The following is a 24,518-nucleotide window of genomic DNA, read 5'->3' on the forward strand; positions in this document are numbered from 1 at the left end:
TGATTGTTTTCTTGCGGCATGAGGGCAGATGACAGTGTGGGCCTGGGGTAACAAATCCTGTTTTTTGACTTGCGGGCACTGCGTTGTGGGCTCAGTACCAGCAGCCCAGGGACACGACATTCCTAATTTTCCTGGAACCCCCTAGGCCACCTTCCTGGATTGCTGCATCTTCCTTGATTGAGGTTGTCTTCATTTCATAGCGATTCTCTTCTGAGAGCAGGTCAGAAGGAGCTGTGGGTTTCAGAGTTGCAAAAAAGCACAGACTTTTACATGAAGCCTTTCATGATTTAAAAATAAAAACTGTGTTTGAAAGACAGCCTTTCTGTTTCTGCAGACTCCCAGGAGTTGGCCAAAGACACTCTAGAACCTCCACAAAGGTGCCTCCTGATGTCATTTCTCTTCTCTTCTGCCCTTCACAGCCAAGAGCCCAGCACGCATTTGCCTCTAGGCTGTGCCACAGACACAAGGTGGACGCCTTTCCGCAGTCAAGGAGCACCCTGCTGAGGGCAGGAGGGTGGTAGTGACCCAACACTCAGCTCTGCTGACAGACGGCGGTGTCCTGTCCCATCCTGCTGTCTCCTAACTGCTCACTCCTCCCTCTGCTCACTTCCTCTGGGCCTCAGTTCTCTCACCTGAAGAGGAAAGTGCCCATCTAATACTAAAACCAGCAGCACCCAAGGACTGTTGAGTGTGATGAGATGACACATGTGAACCCCACAGCCTAGTGCCCAGACTGCAAGCACCCCCTGCAAAGAAGGACTAATATTACTGTACTATTTCTTTATTACATGTCGTTTGAGAGACTGAGAAAAACGGGTGCCCAGTTGATTTCCTGAGTCAGCGTCTTCCAGTCAGGAGAGGACAGGAAAGTTCTGCTGTCCCTCTTCAGAGGACAGTGCAGTCTGGTCATCACCTGGCCCAGCTGCCAACCGCAGCAATCATGCCTTCGGCCTCCTGGAACACACTGGATAATCATGGCTCTGCACGTCTCAAGGCTGCCCAGACCTTTCTGCTCACACGGGTTCTTCTTCCATCCATCTGCCTTCTTCAGAACCAAAGAAGGAAGTTCAGTCTCCTGTGGTCTTGCTCGGGTTGTTCAAGAGATGCTCTTCTTACATTCCCAAGGGACACATCTAGGAACTCGGGGCCTCCCACCCTCTGATGCACGGGGTCACCCAGGGGAATGCGAGGATCCACTGAACTAGGCTAAAACCAGGCTTATTCACCAGTATGATGAATGTCAAATGCCAGGCGGGATAAAGATCCGAGAAAACAGACTTGGAACTAATTACTGCAGTTCAGCAGTGTACATTAAATACATGTGTTTTATTTAAAAAATCCTCAACATCTCAAATTGATCTTTGATGTGTACATTCATAGATGAATGTAAAGGCAAATACATAGGTACTATCTACATGACTCTGAAGCGTTAATAATTTTAGGAGAAATGAGTAAGGATGCTTGCTATTTACTTGTTTCAGTTTGATCTGGTTTGATTTTGAGAAAGGATCTTACTAAATTGTCCAGGCAGGCCTCGAACTCCTGATCCTTCTGCCTCTGCTTCCAGTGTAACTTGGAGGACAGCCGCACACATTCTGTTTTTCCATATTTTAATTTGTTTTAAAACTAATTTTTCAAATGCCTCACTTGCCTGAATAACCTAATGCACTATGAGGTTACCCTCAGAGCTGTGCTACCGAATCCTGGTAAGAGAGATGTTCTTTTCCTATCTTACGAATAAACTGAGGCACAGGAAGCTGATGAGCAGCAGATTTGGGAAGCAGCAACAACTCCAGCTATTGCCAGAGGCTCACACCGTGTTCCTTGGAGTGAGCACAAGGGTACAGGGGGCTCAGAATGACCCTGTGCCAGGGGACACTGAGAGGCCTGGAGAATCAAGCCCTGAGTCCCTGGACCTGCTGGTGTCAGGCATTGAAGGGAAGGACAGCCCCTACCAGCAGCACATCCTTTGTGGAGGGCTGCAGCTGCTCAGGGCATGATCCCTGCCCTGCCCGTGCTCTGTTCTTATAGGTGGCCACTTGAAGCTTGACTCAGGTTTATAAAGAAAATTGGTCTTGGAATTTAAAACCCTCCTTAGGGGAAGACAAGAATGGTTAAAAAAAAGGATTTATTGAGTAATCCTATGCCCAAGAAGCTATACCTGTCATGACATTTGGACAGACAGAACTCTTGCATCTATTAACAGAAGACCTGTAATGTGATTTAAAAAAAAAAACAAACAAAAAAACTACAGTAAGCCCCTGACCTACAACACCCAAGCTGCGAACTCTCACAGGTATAGCGCATAAGAAGCACAAGTGTGCCGTATGAGACTCACTTAGTCGGATGACGAAAGAATCTGATTTACTAATGTTCTCCTGGGATGGAACTCACTCGTAAGTTGGGGACTTATTGTGTGTCCTTCTGCATTCTTCCCTCCCTCCCTTCACCCAAAGTGGGACTTCTCTGCTTACCCAGTTAAAATCCCAGCTAAGAACCTGTCGGGTGAGTTCTAAGAACTCTTGCAGGTGAGCTGAGAACAAGCATGTGGGATCTTCTACCTTCCTATCATGACATGGGGACTGAATGGTAGAAAATAGGGTCACGATCCACCTTTATTTGCACACATCTAAATCCTCCCGTCTGAAACAGTAAAATGCAAGAAAAGCAACTCATGAAAGCATCATGAAGGGCCACGGCTGAGACTGCCATCTGCAGGGGAACCTCGGCCCACAATCTTCTTCAAGCCTGGGCTGACTCAGGGGTGCTCCCAGGAGATACCTGCCCATCAGACCCTCTGTACAGACCATGTGGGGAAAGTTCTACTGGTACAAGTGCTTGTTTAATGCGCTCTCTAAAAAGAAATAGTATCTCTGTTACTTCACGCATTCATCATTTACTGAGTACAGATTGGTGCTCAGGTGCTGGAAACAAAGCCTGGTCCCCGCCTCTGAGAACCTGAACCCTACAATCAGCAGCCAGGAGTTGCTGGCAGCCACTGTGAGGGGTACAGTGCTGGTGGGGTGTGAACAGGGGCTCTAATCATCCACTTCTGCTTGATACAAAATGAGAAAACCCTTCAGAGTGAAAGCACTCACACTGGTAGGAGAATCCAAATTCAGGTCCCACAACCTAAAGGTCTGATTTTCATAGCAGTCCAGGTACAGTCCGCTTTGAATAACTGTCCTGCTGTTATAATGTACACTAAGGAAACGCACTAAGCCTCATTTCAGTTCATTCTAAAATGAAATCATATTCCTTGACTTCCTAAGAGGGTACAAGGGATAGAAGTCTTAAGGGCTTACTCTGATGCATGGTGAGCGCCAGCTAGCCAGGGTTTACTCATTTACCCTGGCCAATACGCTGAGCAGATAATCCATGCAGGAGGAATGGAGAGCTTGTGCTTGAGAATGGCTGCAGATAATATGCAAACATCCCTCAGGACTTATGCCAGTCTCAATGGTAGGGCACACGCTTAGCATGCCTGAGGCCTTGGGTGCAATTCCCAGCAGAAAAGGAAGAACAGTGAGAGGAAGAGGAAAAAGAGGGAGACATGACTTTAAAAACCTACCACCCATTTTTAAGCAAAAGCAGAGAGGGAACACAGCTCCACTCTGACTTCTGAAATCCGGCTCTTTCCCAACACTTAAGTCAGAAGACCTCTGAAAGTACAAGGCGACTTCATCTCTCCAGTAACCTTATCTAACCTCACCTGGAATGACTAATGGGGCTGCAACAGCATTACTCTGTGAAGTAACACTCTTGCCCCCACCCTACTGAGCCAATGCATCTACCAGCCATGTGAGAACTTGGCATTATTTTTGAAGCTAATTACCAGCAGGTTCTGGAGACTGCTGGAAGGGGTTTCTGGCACCTGCCTTCTGCAGAGTAAACAAAGGCTTCACTAGCTGACCAGTAGGAGACTGCATCCTGGCTCCTGAGATCCTCTAGGACATCTTCTAGGACAGGGGCTGGCCTATGCATCTGGCTGGGAAAGATTCCTTAAGTCTTGATTGGCTGCTGCTTGGTTGCATGGTACTGGCTGCAAAAGTAACCTTCAAGCAGTTAATCCTAGAATCTGAGTAAGGCTTGGCACTAGGGAAACTCTTGTGGGGCTTTTGGGTGGGGGGTGACAGGAAAGAAACAGCTTATTTTCATTAGAGAGGTCTAACTCATTGAGAAAAAAAATCCATATTATTCCAATAAATCTTTGTTTCCTTCTCTTTTCTTTTTTTAAAGACATTCCAATCTTCCCCAGGGGGGGTTTTAAATTACAAAACCAACTTTATTTTTAAACCTGAGTTAAGCTTCAGGTAGCCACCTATAAGAACAGAACATAAGGCAGAGAAGGGAAACTACCCAAAGAAGCAAATTATACACTCCTTTCTCCCAATTCCAATCTAATTTTTGAAATTAGATATTTGTTTCACTGCAGGCAAAATAGTCGGCGTGGTCCCTGAGAAAAGCGAGATGGGGATAAGAGCAGGGGTGGAGAGGACAGGGTCCCGCAGGGCGGTGAAGCACAAGGAGGGAAAAAAGAAATAAAAATAGACGCGTAAGGGAAAACCAAATGGAAGAGGTCCACTTGTTTGTTTTCACAGTGTTTGCCATTCCAGGAGGCTCACTGAAGTTCCTGCCTTCAATGACTGGCTTTGGCCCAATCTCAGAGAAGTCTTAGATCTTTGGAAAGAAAGATTTGGACACCAAAGTTGTTTTATCTGGGAGAGTAACTAGTTTACCCAAGAGTTCCAGGACTTTGGTTTTGATGTTATTACCTTGGCCTAAGTTTCTCTGTCCCGGGCGGTCCTGGCTGTGTTTACTGATTTTGCAAGGGAAAGGGATGGCCCTGGGAGGAAAAGAAGGGGCTACTCTCCAGCACCCCTGCTGCATTTAGCTGGATCATCCTGACACCCGAGTCCCTTGAAGGTGACGAAGGTGGAGGAGAAGTAAAACATTTTCTACAGGTCCTATCTTCTTGACACTCATAAGAGGGAAACAACACTTCTCTAACTTACTCCCCAAATAGACACCGCCGAGGATGTTCTGCCAAGGCGTGATGTGAAAGTGTGTTCTGAAGTGAAATGTAAGCTTGGCCCCGTGCCCGGCTCTCTGCTGTATTCAGCACAGAGAGCTGCAGGCTGGAGGACCGAAGAAGCACATTTCTCTCCACGTGACTGCGAGAGCCAAGCAGCCCAAGCAGCTTGCTTTGTGTTAATAAAATGTGATCTCTAGACTGTACATACATCCCAGCAGCCCTGGGAAAATGTGAGCCAGAGAGAAGGACCCAGAGAAACCAAAGGCCCTGGGCGGAAAGGGATGGCAGCTGCTGGCCCCCACACTTGCATCCAGGTAGGGCACTGCAGCCCGGCAAGCCAAGAGGAAAGAGCAGAGAGGAAGAGTCAAGTCAGGTGCTCGGGTGGGTTCTGCCTGAGAAATGAAAATAATGCATGGAATTCTACCGCGCATGATCCTCTGCAAGTGTTCACTGTGTCCTGGTGGGTCCCAGACCACCGTTCTCAGTGGATACCTTCTCAAGGTCTACAGTCCACCTGAGCTCTAAGCTACCTCTCCCCTAACCGGGACCACCTAAACATGCCCCGAATTTAATCCCAGATTATACAGTATATAACCTGACCTGACATTAATTCCTACTCAGCCGACCCGCAGCGACACAGAGTTGCAACTGTATGCACCAGGATGACTATGGGAGACAGTTTTAGGCAGCCTAAACAGGATCCCGGAAAGCCAGGATCCTGAGGAAGCTGCTGTCGTGGCCCCTGGCCTGCCTCACTGTCTCTGTAGCCTTGGCCACCACTGACCTCAGGAGGGATCCACTGTGCAGTGTTTCGGGTCTACCCACCTACATTTTGCGTGCGAGGAGGTTTACAGGCTGAAGAGGAAAAGGGAGATTAGCAACCCCTGCTCCCTGGCTTCCTTTCAACATATTAGATTTCTAAATCTCCAGGGCCGTCCAATTGGCCATGGTCTGTGGTCAACCTGAACTTCTGAATTTGCAGTGGGTATCAGACTGGGGCTGAGCTAGAGGGCAGCAGGGGTACCGCAGGAGGACCCCAGGAAACCTCTGAACCTCTCGGGGCAAGGGCTGGGGGATGAGGAACTTTCAGGGTCAGTGGGCAACTTCAGGTGAAGGGAGCAGGAGGTCATGGAAGAAACTGCCCACTTGGTCCCCTCTGTGAGAGCTCAACCCTGTCCTGCAGCCCAACCCAGGACAGGCAAGCAGCCAGGGCCAGTTACTAAGGAGCAGCTGAGCTGAGGAGCTCCACCCAGGCCCAGGTGAGCTTTCACCTCAGTTAATCTGAAAACTGGCTCATCAGCCTTGGGTTAATTGAAAGTTAATGGTATGCAGAGCTCAAGGGCAGTGACCAGAAACAACAGGAAGCAGTGGTGGCAGAGGAAGTCCATCCGTCCTTCCGAACTCCACACTCTCTTGTAGATTCCGCTGTGGACAATGTTTAACCCCCACATCACCCCACTACCCAACACGCCTCCTGGCCTGCCCCTTGTCACACAGTCACGGGGCTCCAGGGAGCACATAGTAAGTGTTCAGTAAAAGGTGGCTGTTAATCGTTCTGCTGACACCATTTATGGGTTTAAAGCTAGGAGAGTTCAGAGTCATCTGGCTGGCTATGAGAAGCACACTTGGGGTGCAGCAGAAAGCACTGCTCTCCCCCTCAACAGTTCTCTGCAGAAAAAGCTATCTGAAGCATTCAAATACCACCAGGAACACAGATCCACAGCACAGAAACACAAAGCACATTCCAAAGCTGAGAGAAAAGGACTTCAGGCAATTTGTCCATTTGCTTGGATAACAGAATTGCCCTCAAAATGCTGAGGGGGGACCATCAAATTCCTCTTAAAGAAGGGAAATTCTTCCTTAAAGGAGGAGGTAGCTCTTCTATTTTAAAGTCGAGATCAAAGAAGATGGAGCATTCTGTGGATGCTCACCAAGGGGAATCTGCAGCTAGGAGTCTATCCAGAACCGTGAGTTGTGGCTGCCTTTGCTGGAGCAGGGGGCATCTGACCCCATGCCCACTGGGTGTCCACGGAATTACATTCTGGAATTCCAGCTTCCTCCTACCTTGCAGTTCCTGTCTTGTGACCAGGCCTAGAATCAACAGACTTCCTTTCTTTCATTCTCTGTTAAGTTAACCAGAATAAACCTCCCTCAGAGAGTAAAACAGAACGTGCCTGAGGCTTGGAAAAACACTCTTCCAGGACACCGGAAACAACCCTGGCCCGAGTCCTTGATCTGCTGCCCGGAGGACAGACAAGTACTGAAAGATCTTCCTAACCTGCTCTGGCAGGACAGCAAATACCTGGCCCAAGCACTGCCCCACCTCAGCTCACAGCAGACATCACCAATTAATCACAGAGCTCATTTCACAGGGTCCAGACCAAACCTCAGCACTATTCCAGATGACATTTCAGGCACCTACTAATGTCCTAAAGCCAGCGTGTGATGAAACCCACTGCCTTGCATAGTGCTATGAACCTGAATGCATCCACTCCCAGGAGCAGACAAACCCTAGCTGGCCACTACCCCTCTGGAAAAGTTGCCATCAAAATAGGTAGCTGTGGGCCTTGGAGTAGCTGTGGTTTTTCTATTTTCTTTTTTAATATTCTGTCTGGCTAATAACCTACTGTTAAATGAGCCAAGCCCTGGAGCAATGATTTCAGACAGATAACTGACTTAACTTCAGTATGGTTCTGGAATGCTGGACTCCAGAGAGAAGCCAGTGAGTCCCATTCAGGATTAAGACCATTGGAGCTTCCATGTTGAGGCAGAATTTTTTTCATCAGAAAGGTGTCAAATATCTTTCACTTTTCCACATTAATTTTTAAGCCCTGTCATTCTTTTTGAGTGGCAGAATGACAGATTTTTAATCCATCTACTTGGTTTGGGAGCAGCATCGCGGCTCCAAGAGACTTTAAATTTTTGTACCAAAATATGACATTAGCCTTCTAGCTCATAGTAGTCTTAGAGTCCAGAGTCACAGAACTAAGAATAGCACTGAGGCCTTAAGAGACCTGGTGACCTGTCCAAGACACACACCCTTACCCTGACATGCCAGTTCTAGAATTTAGATAGACTCCAAGTTCAGGGCTCTTTGTGACTAGCCTACCTCTGAAGTTGTTGCTGTTTCTTCCCATCTTGTCATATAAAACTCAAGGGAAATAATAATGCCAACCCAATTTGGAGTTTGATTTGAATTTGACTGTTAACTTTTTATTTGGCTCTTTTGTGCAGTATTTATGACATGCTTGCAAATTAGGATGCACATTTTTTCCATTTTAAAAATAAAGAAATATAAGCCAAAGGGATTGATAACTTAGGGTTATATTTCCAATGAATAGCACAAGGCGGGGCATCATTAGGCTTTCTCATGTACCCATGGAACTTGCAAAGACCCACACCAGCAATGCAGAAGCCTACAGGTGAGACTCTAAAGAGAGGAAATAGGAATATACATAAGAAAATGAACTTCGAGTGCTAGATTCTGACTGGAATGCAACTCCCTAAGTTGCAACTCTGAGTAGGCATCAGGTCCTTTTACAGAAAGCATGCTTGATAGAACTTAACCTTCAGGACAACCTTGTGAACAAGCGCCAGTTCTGGAGGAGATGGGATGCGAGGTTCACATAATTCCCTCAAAGTTTCATGGCTTCCTAGGGTACTGATCCCAAATCCAATTTAGTTTGGTAACTAATGGATCCAGCAATGATGTGCTGATGCTATTAGGTCTGTGTTTCTCTGAATATCTTTATCAGAGCTTGTTATTTTTGCCTTGACAATGATTTCATTCTGATCTCCATGGTTTCTGGCCACTGAGATATGCCCAAATTTATTTTTAAGCTGACTGTAGTCAGAATGGAAGGGCTGGTAAAGGAAAAAAAAAAAAAAAAAAAAAGAAAAAAGAAAAAGAAAAGAAAACATATTTTGGCAAGATAACTACAGCACTCAAACCCCTCAGGAATAGACTAAATTCCAGGAACCACTATCATTTCTAATATGAGTTGATTCCCTACAACCTCTTACATTAAGTACTTAGAACCATTTTGGCTTAAATATCTCACTGATATTGCATTTAGCTGATTTAAACTTAGGAGTATTGAACCCATCCTTTCATAAAAGGGAGGCTCCTAGGGACTGACAAGATATGCAAATATAGTGAGGGAACTTTAGCTGGAATTAAATATTCCTCTCAAGAGGGTGGAATCTTGCCTACTTTGATTCTGATGTACTTGGTAATCCTTTAAAACCACTGTACCTTTAATAGCTTTATCCCGCCACACCCAGAAGTACAACACACAACACAGGGCTTCCAAAACCCAAGGCTTCAAAACCCAGGCCAAGCACTCCAACTTCTAACCTGGTTGAAAAGCAAAATCACATTAGATTAATCCCATTTCTTAAATCAATCGACTTCCAGTTTCTTCTTTGAGTAAAAGGGTTTTTTACCCATCTCTCCCAAATCACCTCCTTTTGTTTCCTCAATGTCTTCATGTCCCCATTCCACTTCAGCAGGGGGTGCAGGTTTTCCAGGCTGAGCTTCCCTGCCACGCTTTCACCCACAACCTTTGAGAGACCCTCAGGAGAAGGAGCAGAAGCCAGACTGGAATTCTACCGCCCTGCTTCTCCCTACTGGGAAGACCACATCTAACTCTGTTAGTAGCAACCAGTTCTTCTTGCCTCTGTGACCCAGAGGTGTCTTGGCAAAGAAAGCAAGAGAAAGAGCTCGAATCTTACAACAAACGCTCAAGAGCACAAAAGGAAAAGTATATGAACGCCTCCTACCTCTGCCCACTCAGGTGCCTCTGGACACGGTATCAGAGGTCAGCAGGGTGCAGAGAGCAAGACCCGCACCTGGCCCCTGAAGCACCTGTTGCCAAGCAGTCACTGGCATGTGCGAATGGACCTTGGATGGGGCTGCAAGGTGGGGCACGTCTCTCCACAGGTATAAACACACAGGTTGCTCACCTGCTCTGCCTCTTTATGACTGCGACTCTTTATGTCCCTACTGTGGCTCCAAAGGTGGGACTAGTTCCCAGGGCACCATGGCGACAGCACAAGGTGCCCACTCGAGTGGTGCCCACCACCAGGGTGATGATGGAGGTGCGAGAAGACACAGTAACCACAGAATACAAGTGAAAACGCTGAGAGTCATGCTTACATAGTGTTCGGCGTGCTTTTGTCTGCCTCTCATTTCCTCTCCCAGAAATCCTCCTCCCATGGGAAAGGGTATGAGGAAATAATCGTCTCATGGTGCAGGAAACAAAGGCAGGGGACTACCCCACTGGTAAGAGGCCGAGGTAAGACTGAAGTCTAGGCTGCAAGTTTAACCTCCAGGCTTTGCTCCCTGTCCATGAACAGAAGGGGGAGACTGAGACATTGCTCTGAGAGCCAATTATCTCATTACCAAACTTCAAAAGAAAATTAGCATCTTTGGGGACTGGTTTCTGACATCCTCTCTGATGACAGATAAATGCACCACAGTGCTCCTTTGGTTCCATATACTTCCATGAAAATTTAACTTAAAAACATGAAAATTTCAGGCAAGGTTCGGGAGGGCATCCAGAGACAGACTATAATAACTTGGTGGGAGCACTAATCTGAATTATGGAAAAACCTGAAGACAGAAATTCCTTTGCTATTCACTGATATATACCTGTGGTTAAGAATTATGATTTATATAAACATGGTCAAAGTCTTCAAAGATGATTTTTTACTCATGTAAGTAAAATGTGCCTCCTGCAAACTATGTTTGACACTGAATCTATTTGGTAATCATCTTTATTAAGAAGACAAAGAATATAAACTTCAGTCCAGTCAACTCGAGATCAAATAGTCATAAAATCTAAATCAATGCAATGTTACTGCCAGACAAGCTAGAGATAGAAAGAAAATATATATACATATATGGATGCCCCCAATGCTTCTTGACACCAGTTTATGTAATGCTAAATCTTATCATCTACCTTCAAACTTGTAAGGAATCCAATAACTGAAAACCACTCACCAACCTACAATGTTTGGGTAAATTTCACTTTTAAGCTAAACAACAACTTATGTTTTGACACAGATCTAAATATTATTCTAAAAATCATTCATGTTATTGGCCTGTGGAAATAAACATACTTCTGATTCTATAAGGAAACAAGATTCAGCTCTCATGGGAAAGTGTATATAGAAATCAATTGCAATGAAGTAAATTCTATGAAATTCTTATGAAGTGAGGGCTGCAAATTATTTTCTTATCCTTCTTTTCTACCAAGGTTTCATTTCCATCTTCTCATTCTGTATTATCTACTCTTTCCCCTGAACATCTCTTGGGTCCACTTTGAAAAGCAGTGCTATTCTGGTGGGATCTGAGACGACCTTCCTATTGTCACAGTTCTCTCTAGCAGAACCTGCATGGTCTTCTTGGGTAATACTAATCCCATCATAATGAATTTATCCTAAGGCGAACTAAGTCTACTGTGCAAATGACAAGCAGATGGAGCTCATTTGCCAATACACTTAAAAGAACCTTTCTATCCTGCGGTATTGTGATCTCTGTTCTGGGTAATCTGATTACTTCATACCTAGAGGATCTTGTTCATCTGGTTTATAGCGTGGATCCCCATTGGTCAGGGCTCAGGAGCATCCTTCCCCCAACAAACCTTTGCTTTTCCCACTTGGTTCAGTTCAAGAAGCATTCGGTGTGCATGAGTGGACAGCACAATTAAAAGAGCAGAAACATGCAGGGCAGTACCGAGTCTTTCTCGCTCCACAGTCTGTGCCTGGGTTTCTCAGCAAAACTCTGGCGCAGCCTGCTACCCAGAGCTAATTAGAAAAGAAAGCACTGCTCTTCCCCACTCAAAAGAGTTTCTGCCAAAGCTTTTATTTCGGCAGATCCATTTATGCAGTTCCACTTTCTGAGAGAACATTTTGTCACAGATGATTTAATGTTGTAGCTCCCTCGAGCATCTTTCTGTAGCATGCACTCATTGTTTTTAGGTATCTGGGGTCTCCCGGGTAAGACTGGAGAGCCAAGGGGGTTTAATTAACCACAAGCCATGCCTCATTATAAGACCCCAAATTCCAAAGCAGTCTTCCAACGATCATTAATAATATTAAAAATAATCCCAGATTAAACTTCTAAAAACAAAACTTTTAGGAACCCAGCACAACAGGGGAGTTGAGTCATTTTTCAGCAGAGAAAATGGGACTCGATAGGTAGTGAGTGAAGACAGTAATGATAGTCGTTAAAGTCAGAAAAGAAAGAAAACAAACATCTCAGGAATTTTCACATACAGTCATGGCGCTTGTATCCACCAGATACCAATATACCAGAGACACATACTGTACACTTCTCCCCAGCAGGCAATTCTGCCAATGTTCCTGTAATTATCTACTGTATGTAGCTGGAGGTGACACTGCACACATTGTCTGTTGTTTTGTATTTAAGCAAACTGGAGTGGGTTATGGCAGTTCTTCCAGCTTCCTGTAATGCTAGCTTGGTACCAGAAGGGGACCTGAAGAAGTCATTTCATGTACATACGCCATGCAGCTGAACTGCCTCTGCCATCTCCTGCTACAAAACTCCTCTGCCAGCACTACCAGTGCCTCCCTCTTTCTCGCTCTCTCTCTTTCTCACACGTGCACACACACATGCACACACACACACACACACACACACACACTGGTTTCAAGCAAGAGGTCAGGACTTCAGCATACAAACCTGCAATAATGATTCCTTTGTCTCTCAGGAGTAAAATTAATAAGCTGGCCAGGAACCTGGGTAAGTATTTTTAGCTTGACATTACTGCTGCAGGTAATCTTTTATAATCAAGCACTATTTGGATCACTGAGGCATTAACTCCCCACCCCACACACATAAGCATGTGCACACACAAGCACGCACACATAAACACACATAAAAATTGGTTCGATATACTTGTTTGCAGACCTAGCAGGCCGTATAAAATAGAGGCATTTAAAAGCAATGAATGTTAATGGGTTGAGCTTATTAAAATCTATTTTTTTACTCCTAGGAGGCCAGCCCTGCTTTTGGACTTTTAAATTCCAAACCATTCAAATCCCTCAAACCATTTGCTTGCCAAAGAGTGTTCCCCCCAATCACCAAAATTATGAGCTTCACAAGTGAAACCTAAACCCTGTGTTTTAGAATTACTTCATCTAGATCATTAGAACATCGTGTTTTGAAAAGCCGTTTGATGTTCAGGGGAAGAGTATTTATTTTCAAAATAATGAAAATAAGGAAATCCTGGCTTGCCCGAGGAAACTATTGTCAAGTTTCTAAAAATGTTTCAAATCCAACCTTGAACCCAAGTGGCAACGCTCACATGCCGCTTCCCTGCTCAAAAACCTTCCCTGGCTCCCTACTCTCTGCAAGACAGAGTTCAGTGCCTGGTACTCAAGCCGCCACCTGGACTGGCACCAGCCTCTCCCACGCATTTCTCTGCTCCTTCCCAGCAATTTCCGCACCGCAGAATTGTATGCGCACCTTGCGCCCCGACACCGTGTGGGCGTTCCTGCCTCTACACAGCCCAACTCCCCACTCTTGCTCTCTCTCTGAGGACAACACGAGGTCCAGGTCTCCCAGCAAACCCCGCTCCAGTCAATCCTGCCCTGAGCAAGGGCTGCTTCCTACGAGGCCTGCAAGCTTTTAGGGTCTGCACTGCTTTAGAGTTTATTTTTAAATATTTTACTCACTTTTCTGGATTCACCTTTCACTCTCCTCTGTTCGTCAGCCCTGAGAATATGCTGGTTTGTCCTAACAGTTGGCACTTTGTCTTCAAGCCCTAACTTTCCTATAAAGTGGCCATCCCAGGACCAGCAGCCGAATCGCACCCTTGTCTGTCTTCCCTCTGGTGCACAGAGCACAGACTGGTGCTATTTCTGGGACCACCCATATTGCTCTTTGCCTCCCACTCCCTCCTCTCAGCTCCATTCTGATCACTGAATCATTTACGAGAGGAAAGCAGCAGAACTGACTTGTGGGAAAGGCTGTTCCACTATGTGCCAGGGGCCATGTTAGTGCCTTCATAAGCGCAGCAAGGATGTCACTTCGCAGATCGGACAGCGGAGGTTCAGGCAGGAGAAGCTGGAGGAAGAAGAACTATTCCTCCAGGGAGACTGTGGAAAGTCTAAGCAGGAATATGAACTAAACACATTCCCTTCTTTAACACAATAACCTCTTTTTATGGTTTCCTTACTCCTAAAACCATTACATTGTCTTCAATTATAACTAGTAATACCTCAATCAAAAAGCCAATGGTACCACGGATGGATTGAACGTACTAGGAAATATGACATGGCAGAACTCTATGCAAAAACTTTCCTGAAAAACATTTTGTTTGATTTTTTTTAATCAAAGGAGAAGCGAGAAGGGTTAGAGTTAGCTACCCAAGGTCTCCTAAAACTCAAGACGCTGAGAGAGGCAGAAAGCAAGACTAGTCAGCAAGCACAAGCACAGAAGCCTACATTTCCCGACCAGAGTTCTGAGTCGGCCTGGAAGGGAAAAACATCAGCGCTTGTCTCTGAGTCCCATGCCAGGGCCTGTGTGAGATGGGAGATTCAGTGGTTTTGGAGGACGCTTCCCAGAGCAGAGAGCTACCACCAAGCACTTCCCATATGCCAAGCTCCGTGTCTATTGCCTGCATGCACTAGCTCACAATCTTATGAAGGAGATCCAAGGACTGACTATTCCAGAACTCTGGATGGGAAATCAAAAGCTCATTCACTGAAACGATGTGCCTGAGACCATGAACAAGCCCGGAAGTGACCAAGTCCAACTTCGCCCTCGCATTTATGGGATCCCGCACTCTATGAAACACTGCCACGTTGCCCGTGTAACATCCCTGTCTCCAACACAGGATGTTCCACCAGACATGGTGAGTAGAAAGCCAGAAGACAGCTAAATTGAGAGGAAATTTAAGTTTATGGCAAAACAATGGATCTGTGGCTTCAGTTCAAGACAACTGCTGGAGAAATGTCAAATATAATAAATGGGAAATATTAAATGTAACCAATATTCTCAACCACTCCCATTTCAGAATCAAACACAGACCCTCTACTTCTCTGTCACACTCTTAACTTACTGTATTTCGTGCCCACATTTTATTACTTCACCTATTATCACCCTTCTCCCCTCCATGTTTTACTGCTGAGACATAAAAAATGACTCCTGGGAAAGCGTTTGGTGCTCCTTGGAGGAGAGGCTTCTGAGAAACCTAATAAATCACCGCTGTCTTCTCCTCCTCTGGCTTTCTGCATTAGGATGTTATCAAGGCTTTTTTTCTCCTGGGCTCCCCCACCTTTCTTTCTCCTCCACCTCATTCTGTCTGTCTACTGCTGTTTTTCTAGTCTGGTAGGCACAGTGCTGAACCGGAAAGACTCTGCCAAGACCCTTGGCAGACGCCAGCCTCCAGGAACGCTGCCCACCGCAGCGGGGCAGAGAAGGCAGGAGAGAGAGGGCCAGGCCTGGGGTCTGGCTTGAAGGTTGAACAGAACAGGTTTCCCTGGTCTATCAGCCACTCTCCAGGGCTCAGCTTTCTCCTGCCAGGGTCAAGATTACAAGTGCTTCTTACTGGCACTCGTTGTAGCTCTCCTGGGAAGAGAAGCAAGAGGGAGGAGGAGAAGGGAAGAAGAAGAAGAAGAAAAAAAAAAAGGCAAGCCAGCACACCACCCAGAGCTGGGCAGGCTCCACAGGGCACGGCCATGTGCCTGGAGCACACGGTCCTGCGGGCAGCTAGCCAGGGTTGCCAAGGCTCCCACGGGAGGCAGAGGGGCTGGGCCCCAGGAGAGCAGCTGTTTCCACACTCACAGAACAGAAGCTACTCACTCAGAGTCAGTGCTGCCAGGTTAACATCGGGGAAGTGATTTGCCCTAGCCCAGAAGGGACAGAAAGGCCAGGCTGTGCACAGTAAGTGTGGGGCATGTGGGTGTGTCTGTGTGCTGGAGGGGGGCAGGGAAGCATGTCCTATTTTTGCAGAGGAAACAGGACTGGATGAATAAATCCCTAAATGGGGTGTGAGAGCTGGAAACCCAGATATGCTTTTTTCTGCTCTCACGCCATTGCCCTCACAGGGGCTCTATGCACTCAGCATGTGTGTGCCAGGCACAGGGACCTGCTTTGCTTTGTGTTATCTTAATTTGCTCCACTAAAACCCCATGGGACAGAGACTATAATCTCCACTCTACTGATGAATACACTAAGGCTTAAAGAGGTTAAGAAACTGACACAGAGTTATACAGTGAACCCAACGGTCAGTCCAGGATGAAAACCCTAGACCCCAAGAGTCCAGGCCTACACTGCTACCCACCAAGGGGTCTTGATTTCATTTTTTTGGAGGTGGGTACCAAGAATTAAACTCATGACCTCACACTTGTCAGGCAAGTGCTGTGCCACTGAGCTATATCCCCGATCTTTGATGTCTATATCTGTCCCAAAATGCCTCTTGGCAGAGGCTAGGGACTGCTAGGCTGTGCATGTCAGCAACGTGATAAAAGAGAACAGTGCAAGCCTATCCTCTATAGGACCTAGCGGAGAGAAAAGCAACCCACTGACCTCCAGAACAAAGTGGCCTCTTTCCTCCCTCCCATTCTTTGGTGATTTCCTGATTCTGGTGCATGAAAAGCACTTCTAAGACGTGAGGTGCTGTGTGTGGCAGCTGTCACCCACTGCACCCCTGGCCTGCTGTTTGCTGGATGGGGGAATATAAGACCCGGCATGCCCTTCAGAGGCAACACATGTGGGAAAAGGAAGAGCATCTTCTCACCCAGTAGGACCTTGCATGATCCCCAAAATCACCAGCACAGAGCTCCCCTCCATCATTATGCAGATCTCACTCACCGGTACTCTCCTTCCATTCCTGTGTCACAAAGGGCAGCTGGCAGGAAGAGAACATAAATGGCACCCTGAAAAGTTACAGTGGGCTCTATCTGAACCCTGGTCTAATGCTTCCCATTAACACTGCTCTTCCTACACGTGACTGCACACGAAAGGGCTTCACTTTACTCCGTGCCCAGCCTTGATCATAATGTGATATCTGTGCTTAGAACTGGAAAGACAGCCTTCTTAATTCTCAGCTGACTATGGGCCTCAAAGTGATAGGACACCCTCAAGCTATTCAAAGAAAAACCACCAGAGGAAACGGTTTCAAATCTAGCTTTACAAGCATAGGGTTTAAAAATAACTCTGCCTTTGTCTGCTATAGATGACTTTCCCTAAAGGGACAGCTGTCCTTAAACCAACTGCTCAATTCTCAGGGCAAACAGATTCTTATTCTTCCTGATACCCAGCACATACCTCCAGGAGGGCACCCCACGTACCACCTCCGATAGCATCTGAAATGTAAACACAGAATCATTCAAAGTAGCTACCATCATCCCTGATGCTCTGGCGACAGGGAGAACCTTCCACTTCAGACACCTCAAAGTCTCAGCAGGTAGCCACAGCAACCAGGAAGCACCACTCCTGCCTTCATGGAGGGTCACCCAGAAATCTTGGCAGTCACACCATGATCACATCAGGTTTCCTTGGGTCCTTGGGGTATTCTTTACAGACAACTGTGAAGATATTTCTTTGGATATTGACTTATTCTTTGATGAAGGAGCTAGACAGAGGAACTGGGTTGAGATGTACAGAAGAGTACCATGGTAGACAGTTTTGAAAATTCATGAGAATGTTCACCTTGTCATTCCAACACCCCCTGGAGGTAGATGTCAAAATGCATAATTTGTCAATTTCTGCCTTTGTTTCCTTCCAATCAGATTGACAGAACTAACAACAGAATGCTACTGAGCATAACTCAAAAGACGCATGCTTCAACAGATAGCTGAAAAATCAGTGCTTGGCGAACGCTCTGCAGTTATCTCCCGATTAGACTGGTGACTTCCTTCTATCCGCTGAAAGTGCACAAGGGTGCTCACTGGTTCCCTGTTTCTTTTAGCAACCTAATGCTTCCCAACCTTAGTAAAAGGTTTTGCATGAAGTTTTAGAGGAAGTAAAAAGTAACCACTGGTAGGACAGGACCCAGAATTAAATCCTGGGTCCTGGGTATGGACCACTGGTCCTCCATGGGGTAAGTTTTTATTCCCAGGGCACATTTAGAAGTGAATGGAAACTGTTTTTATTCATCACAGCTGGAGGGTAGGTCATCAGGGGGTAGAGGCAGGGCTGTCATTAAATACCCTACACCACACAGGACAGTATCCTACAGGACTACCCGGTCACAGAGCCAAGGCTGAGAAAACCCAGTGGAGACTGAAATTATGCAATTCCCAGAATGTTCAAGGCTACATCTGTGCCTTTCCCTTCTGAGGACTTATTTTCCTCAAGATTCACTTGGTACTTCTATTCTGGTCACTCCTGTGAGTTACACAGAATAATGAAGAACTTCCTGTTCAGTTTTGCTTGCAGTAACCTCCACGGAGCCCACAGCCCTGGGATGCACCCTGCATTGTCATCTTTACAGTAACCAGCATTATAAGAAGAATAGGGTGCGACTCTATCTGCATTAATGGTAAAGAAGAACTTTACTTTTTTTTTCTTTTCTGTTGGACACTGGGTTATCTTTTTGTTAAGTTGATTAAGTTTATCAGTACAGTTTAGGTATACATCATGATCACATTCCCTATAGGGAATTTATGCTTGTACATCATATATAACTTTATTCCTTTCTCTTTTCCCTTCCCCTATCCTTCCTTCAACCCCTTCTACCCCTCCTCCTTTATTTTTCTCCAATCAGATTTAGGACACTGAGTTTCCAATTCAAAGAAGAAAATTATTTTGAAGTTCATCTCCATTATTGTGACATTGGGGATTGAACCCAGGATGTTTGTACTAAACTGTATTCCCAGACCTCTTTTAAACTGTTTTGTTTTGACTTTTTAATTTTGAGACAGAGTCTTGCTAAGTTACTATGTATCCCAAATTGGGGTGAACTTGAAATCCTCCTGCCTCAGCCTCTCAGATTACAGGCAAAAAAAGACATGTGAATAAAGAACTTATTTCCAGACCCTCATTATGTGCCTTCTGACGTAACAAAATGATACCCACTGCTTCCAACTCTGACCCGATCATCCCAAAAGTTCTGGAAGTTACAGAGCCATACAGACTCCAGCAAACTCTCACAAATTACTTAAGCCTCAACTTCCAATCCAGCAACTGGTGGGCAAAAGGCTTTTATATTTCCCTGAAGAGGAAGATTATACAATGTACCTAATTATTTTACGAAGGTATTTCAGAAGATGAAACCTGGAATAAAATGGTAAAAGATGACATTGATATTAATAGCAGTCATGGGTTCCTCCAATGCCAGGACACCGTGTACTACTCATCCGACTCTTTATATGCATTGCCTCTAAATTTTCACAGTAATCTCACCAAATAGACCTTATGCTTTCTACTCAAAGGGATGCTAAGGGTCCAAGAGGCTACGTCATTTTGAAAGCCACAAAGCTATGAAGAGGCAGGAGTCTCACTGTGCAGCAGAAAGACTGGGGCACTCATGTTGCCACGCACTAGGGATATGCATCTGTCCCTGGACTGTGCTCCTCCGTGGAAGCATCACGATTTAGTTTGCTTGTCTGTTCAGATAAACATTCCCTGAAGCAGGGACGCTAGGTCACATGAAGGAGTGTTTGCTTAGTTTCTCAGAGGGCGGCTACAGGACCACACTTCATTCCATATGAGCCAATGATTATCATTCAACATGCGTTTGGGGAAGCAGTAAGAGAGGTTTGAAAGCCCAGAGCCATCTCAAAGGATGAACTTAACGCCAACCCGCACATAGCAAAGCAGGGGGATTCTCTTCCTCCTTTACTTCCGCACATTTAAATCTCACTCTGTGTGTCACAGCAATCTCTGCATGCGCTGAGGACACAGCGTTCAGTAACCACCTCTAAGACAAGTCTCGCTTTGTCATGGTTGTCAGTCTTTCCCTGCGGTGACGGCCCTCCACTTCTCGACCTTCCTGTCATTCTCCCAGGCAGAATCTTTGTTCCTGGTTTCCTGTGCACAAGAAATGATCTTGCTTCCTGCTCAGTTTGTACTCTGGGGTGCTGAAGATATGAGTCCAGAGCTCTCCAGGTTGAGTCTACCTCTGAGTACTTCATAATGGGTTTTAAAGCGCTAGTCTCCTAGGGTGACGTCTCTGTGTAACATTTCTGCATCTTTTATAGCTGACTTTGCAGCCTTTTGGTCATGATAAAAGTAGATTAGGTATGAAAATGCAAAACAAAAGATAAGAACAATTTGGTTCATGTGAATAGGAGAGAGACAGACAGAGAGACAGAGAGAAGGTATCTGATACTAGCAGAAGGCTAAGCTTTCTAAGTTAATATAAGAACCTGCTTTTAGATTCCAGTTCTCAGTCAATAACAAAATAAGATGAAAAAAACTTACCTACCCCAAAGGCCTACTCAATTCCCCGCCCCCAGACCAGAACACAATGAAGTAGGTACACTAAGCCTTACAGAAAACCTACCCAAATCATCCAGCAAAACCCTATTATCTGTATGTCAGCAGAAAGAAGAGCTGAAGAGATGAGTTACACGCTTCTTTTGTCTATACCATGAACTGCAGGGCAGTATATCTTAAGCAAGAGTCCTCAGAACAGCTGTGTCAGAATCCTAAGGGGAGCTGTTTAAAATGCATGTTCCTGAGCTCGCACCCCAGACCTGAAAAATCAGAATTTGTACCACTACACGCAATGAACTGACTCCAGGTGAGACAGCTGGATGCTCCTTAAAATGGACCCTCCACTGGGGGTGAAGTAGACGCACACTAAAATCTTTGAGTGTCAGGGTTCACGCCAGTCCCCCCTGCCCCTCAGTCTATCCCATCTGAAGGGAGAGCCCTAGGGAAGTGTACCTGGTCTGATGGGGCTCTGCATACAGTTTGGAGATGGGATGCCAGGGTGCAGGGGTGCAGAGGCCCGGCTGCTGAGGTCCATGACCGAGGGGGCAGCTGAGGCAGCTGGCTGCAGGCCAGGAGGGTGCGGGCTGTGGTCGTGCTGAGATGGGCTGGGGGGAATGCCATTCTCCGACAGAAATTCCTCCAGGTCCATGTACTCCAATTGGAAAGTATCTCCGTCATAGGGAAGGGTTTTATCCCATAAGGTGGGCCCCAAAAACGCCGACTGGGGGACTGTCGGGCTGTTACTCTCATCATCCAGCTTCTTCTCCTTGTCTTTATCTTTGCTAAATGCTGCAGAAGAAGGGAAAAGGTGGATTAAAAAAGAAAAAAAGGAAAAGGTATCAGTCTTTTATCACCCTTCCCAGCCTCCCTTACACAGTGACTCCTCTGAGACCAGGGTTCTCTGGTTGTTGTCCTATGTGCCTCTGAAGTGAAAAGTTCAGGGGGCTGGGCATTTAGCTCAGTGGCATAAGCGCCTGCCTTGCAAGCAGGCAGCCATGAGTTCGATCCCTGGTACCGATAAAAAGGAAAAAGACAAAAAAAAAAAAAAAAAAAAAAAGTTCAGGCAGGACACAGGACATGGATCTCTGCCTGGTTTTCAACATCTTCCTATTTACTTTGGAAAGAAAGCACAAGTCTGTGGAACGGGGCTACAGGCTGATGCAGGATAAAAACAAGAGGACAGTCTTCAGGGCATTCTGTGAGGAGGTAATTTAAATCTACAGTGGGAAAAGATTACCTGGGATCATGTACAACTGCCATGACTTTTAAGAAAACTTCCAATCACCAGGCTTGGTTTCTCTCCCACAAATGTATCCCAGTAACAGTATGTGATCATTCACATGTATAAAACCATGGTTTTAAAAATCTTAATCTCCGGAAAGCAAGGGACTCTCCACCCTTCTTTAACACCAGGTACTGAGTATTCTTTTTGTATGTTATCTCAAAAACATCACAGTAAACTTGCAAAAAGCAATCAATCTCCATTCCCACGGAAGACATGGAGAATCTGAGGAATCAGAGGAGAAAACCAAGAACTGAGAGCCACCAGGACATTGTCTCTTACAAAAGCAGTAGATAAACATAAAGTGTTTTCTCTTTCCTCCTCCTCCAAACACCTAAGTGTTAGCCAATTCACAAAAAAAGTACACATCTACGCTGCCGGTCCAAAGCAGGGCTACAGGAAAAAGGTGGATTATTCTGCATACCTATGATGGAACAGTGCAGCTATGTCCTACCTGGGAAACAGCGCTCACCAGATTAGGTCTTTAACAGGCGCTCTGGCTTTTGCCAATTCTAGTACTCAGGCGTGGGTGGAATCTGGGATTAAGGAATTTGCTTCTGATTTTTTTTTTTCCTCAGAGAAACAGCCTCCACCGCCACCCATTCTAACCCTCTACAGTTTCATCTGAGAATCTGACTTAAAACACCCACAGACAGCAAAGCCTGCCGGCAGCCCCTTCCTCCCAAGTGCTATTCCTGGGGATGGGGTGGGGGTGGGGGTGGGGTTAAAATCTGCGGAATGCAACCAGAACACCCCAACTCTTGCAATGCAACAGGTTGTCCACTTCTAGGAAAGTAGGGGAATAGTCCCAAACTCTCGGTAGCCAAATAATCTCTCCAGACTTTATGCAAGCGCCGTGTGATGTGCAATCATTTACAGTAACACCGAGACACAAAACCACGACTGCCCAAACGACCAACTGTGCGGGATTCTGTTCTTTCCCGCTCATCCCACGCACCCCTCCTCTCCCGCCACAGCCCGAGGTGATAGAGGAGAGGTCTGGGACTTACCAGGAAAGAGCTCCAGCCAGAGGAGGCTCCAGCAGTTACACGTGAGCCTGCTCCTCTCTCCCCTCCCACCAACGAAAGTGCACGGGTAAAGTGTCGCACCGAGGGTGGCAAATGCGGCTCCCATTCCCGGGACCACTCCCCCGGCCGCGCCCCCACCCCCACCAATGCCTCCGTGACCCTGCACGGCGGGACCCACGCGCGCGCTCACACCTGGCGAACCAAACAACAACACGAGCAGCCACCACCACCACCCCAACGCGGTCGGGCCCTCTCCCTCCTGCTCCCACCCCAAACCCGGCCCCGGGGCATTCCTCCACCCAACCCTGGCCGCTGCCCCGCGGCCTCGGGAAGGAGCCCCCGACCTGCCAGCTTTACCTGCCACCTGCGCCGCCGCGGGAGCGGACCAGGAGCCCGGGCCAGGCCCCCAGCGCTATTTTAAATGCTGCTCGGGAAGGACGCCCCCTTTCTATCGAGGAGAAAGAGGAGGACCGGGCACGGGTGCGCTCCCCGATTTCGGCGGCGCGGAGGGCGCACGCTGCAGCCGGCCAGCGGGGTGCGGGTGCGGGTGCGGGCGCGGCGGGGACCCGGGAGCGCGGCGGGCTCACCGTCGTCGTGGTGGAGGGGGAGCTTCAGCGGGTTCTCCAGCAGAGACCTGAGCACGCCGTAGGGAGGCGGGATAAACGTGGGGTTCAGGGGGAGCTGTCGGGACATTTTCTCCATCGCGATGCACTCAATTTTTTTTTCTTTTTTGTTTTTTTGTTTTTAGCTAGCTAATCAGTCCCAGAAATGTTGCAGAGCGCTTCCTCCGTCCTTTGCCAAAAGTACTCGCTTTCCAAGCGGTGCAGACAAGGGAAGAAAAAAAAATTTTTTTTACTTTTATCTTTCGAAACACATCTGCCTACAAAATATTAAAAAACCAAAAGCAACTTTTAGGGTTCTCAGTGCACACAGTACCAGGAGAGCGCGCGAAGTGCCCGCGGGGTCCTCGGCAACCGCAGGATGCTGTCACCTGCCTGGAACCCCTCGTCTTGCAAAATGTTCAAAATCGGGAAAAAATAAAAATAAAAAAATAAAGAAAACAAAAGAAAAAAAACCAAAAAATATATAGGCTGCAGAAAGACAGAAGGCACCGCGCGACCCGGCCCCACGCGCCAGTCCCCGAGGCGCCGCGCCAGCCCGCCCCACCCCCCGCCCCGCGCCGGCGGCCGCTGCTCCCCGCGCTCCCAGCCCCGCAGCCCGGCTCAGCGCATCCGGCAGCCCATGTGCCTCGGCCCTTACAAGAGTGACGTCAGGGCCCGCACCGAGCGCGGATAGGCGTGCGGGGGCGGTACCGCCGGAGACCACGCCCTCCGACCACGCCTCGCGCTCGCCGCTTGTTTAGCAGCGTCGCCCGCGCTGATTTTCTGAGAGCTTGCAGAGCTTCGCGGTGCCAAATAGCATGGGCCGCTGACCTGGGCTCTCAGGAATTTTTTTTTTTTTTTTTTTTTTTTTGGATGAGGAGAGAAATTGATTTCTATTAGCAGTTTTCAACCCGAGAATTAAGTGAGCAGTTTGAAAGGCCGTGATGCCCAGGCACCCTTCTCCTCCAAGTAAATTAGACCTTGTAGGGTGATGTTCAGGCGTTCGTCGTTTTCAGAGCGACCCAGAGGGTTCTAAAGAGCAGGCAGTTTGAGAAAGACTGCTTCAGAATGATTTGAAGGCAAAAAAAAAAAAAAAAAAAAAAAATTCTTTTTTTGAAGGCACTTGGCTCAGGCTGGTAGGAAGGGGTCCTATGCT

At 46.9% G+C, this 24,518-nt stretch overlaps 1 protein-coding gene and 1 long non-coding RNA gene across 6 annotated transcripts in view; one reads left to right on the forward strand and one right to left on the reverse strand.

Annotated features, from left to right (window-relative positions):
- Hlf (HLF transcription factor, PAR bZIP family member) overlaps positions 1-23,937 on the reverse strand; it is a 52,253-nt gene extending 28,316 nt beyond the window's left edge. The window contains exons 1-3 of one of the 5 annotated variants that reach the window (XM_005002366.4): positions 23,697-23,937; positions 23,348-23,570; positions 20,904-21,239 (exon numbers count right to left, since the gene is read on the reverse strand). In XM_005002366.4, coding sequence (XP_005002423.1) covers positions 20,904-21,239; positions 23,348-23,462 — 451 coding nt within the window. In that variant the 5' untranslated portion in view covers positions 23,463-23,570; positions 23,697-23,937. Of the gene's footprint in view, positions 1-20,903; positions 21,240-22,742; positions 22,882-23,117; positions 23,316-23,347 lie in introns of those variants that run through there. The other 4 variants (XM_003466828.5, XM_063251292.1, XM_023563834.2 and 1 more) reach the window with 4 other exon arrangements.
- LOC106027055 (uncharacterized) lies at positions 15,741-19,053 on the forward strand. Its single transcript, XR_001200626.3, has 3 exons — positions 15,741-15,950; positions 18,438-18,552; positions 18,778-19,053. It is a non-coding gene; the product is annotated as an uncharacterized LOC106027055 (long non-coding RNA).
- Positions 23,938-24,518: the final 581 nt, after the last annotated feature.

This window comes from Cavia porcellus, unplaced genomic scaffold (genome assembly GCF_034190915.1).
Source record: "Cavia porcellus strain 051 isolate PalLab524CR breed Dunkin Hartley unplaced genomic scaffold, mCavPor4.1 scaffold_6, whole genome shotgun sequence".
Lineage (NCBI taxonomy): Eukaryota > Metazoa > Chordata > Mammalia > Rodentia > Caviidae > Cavia > Cavia porcellus.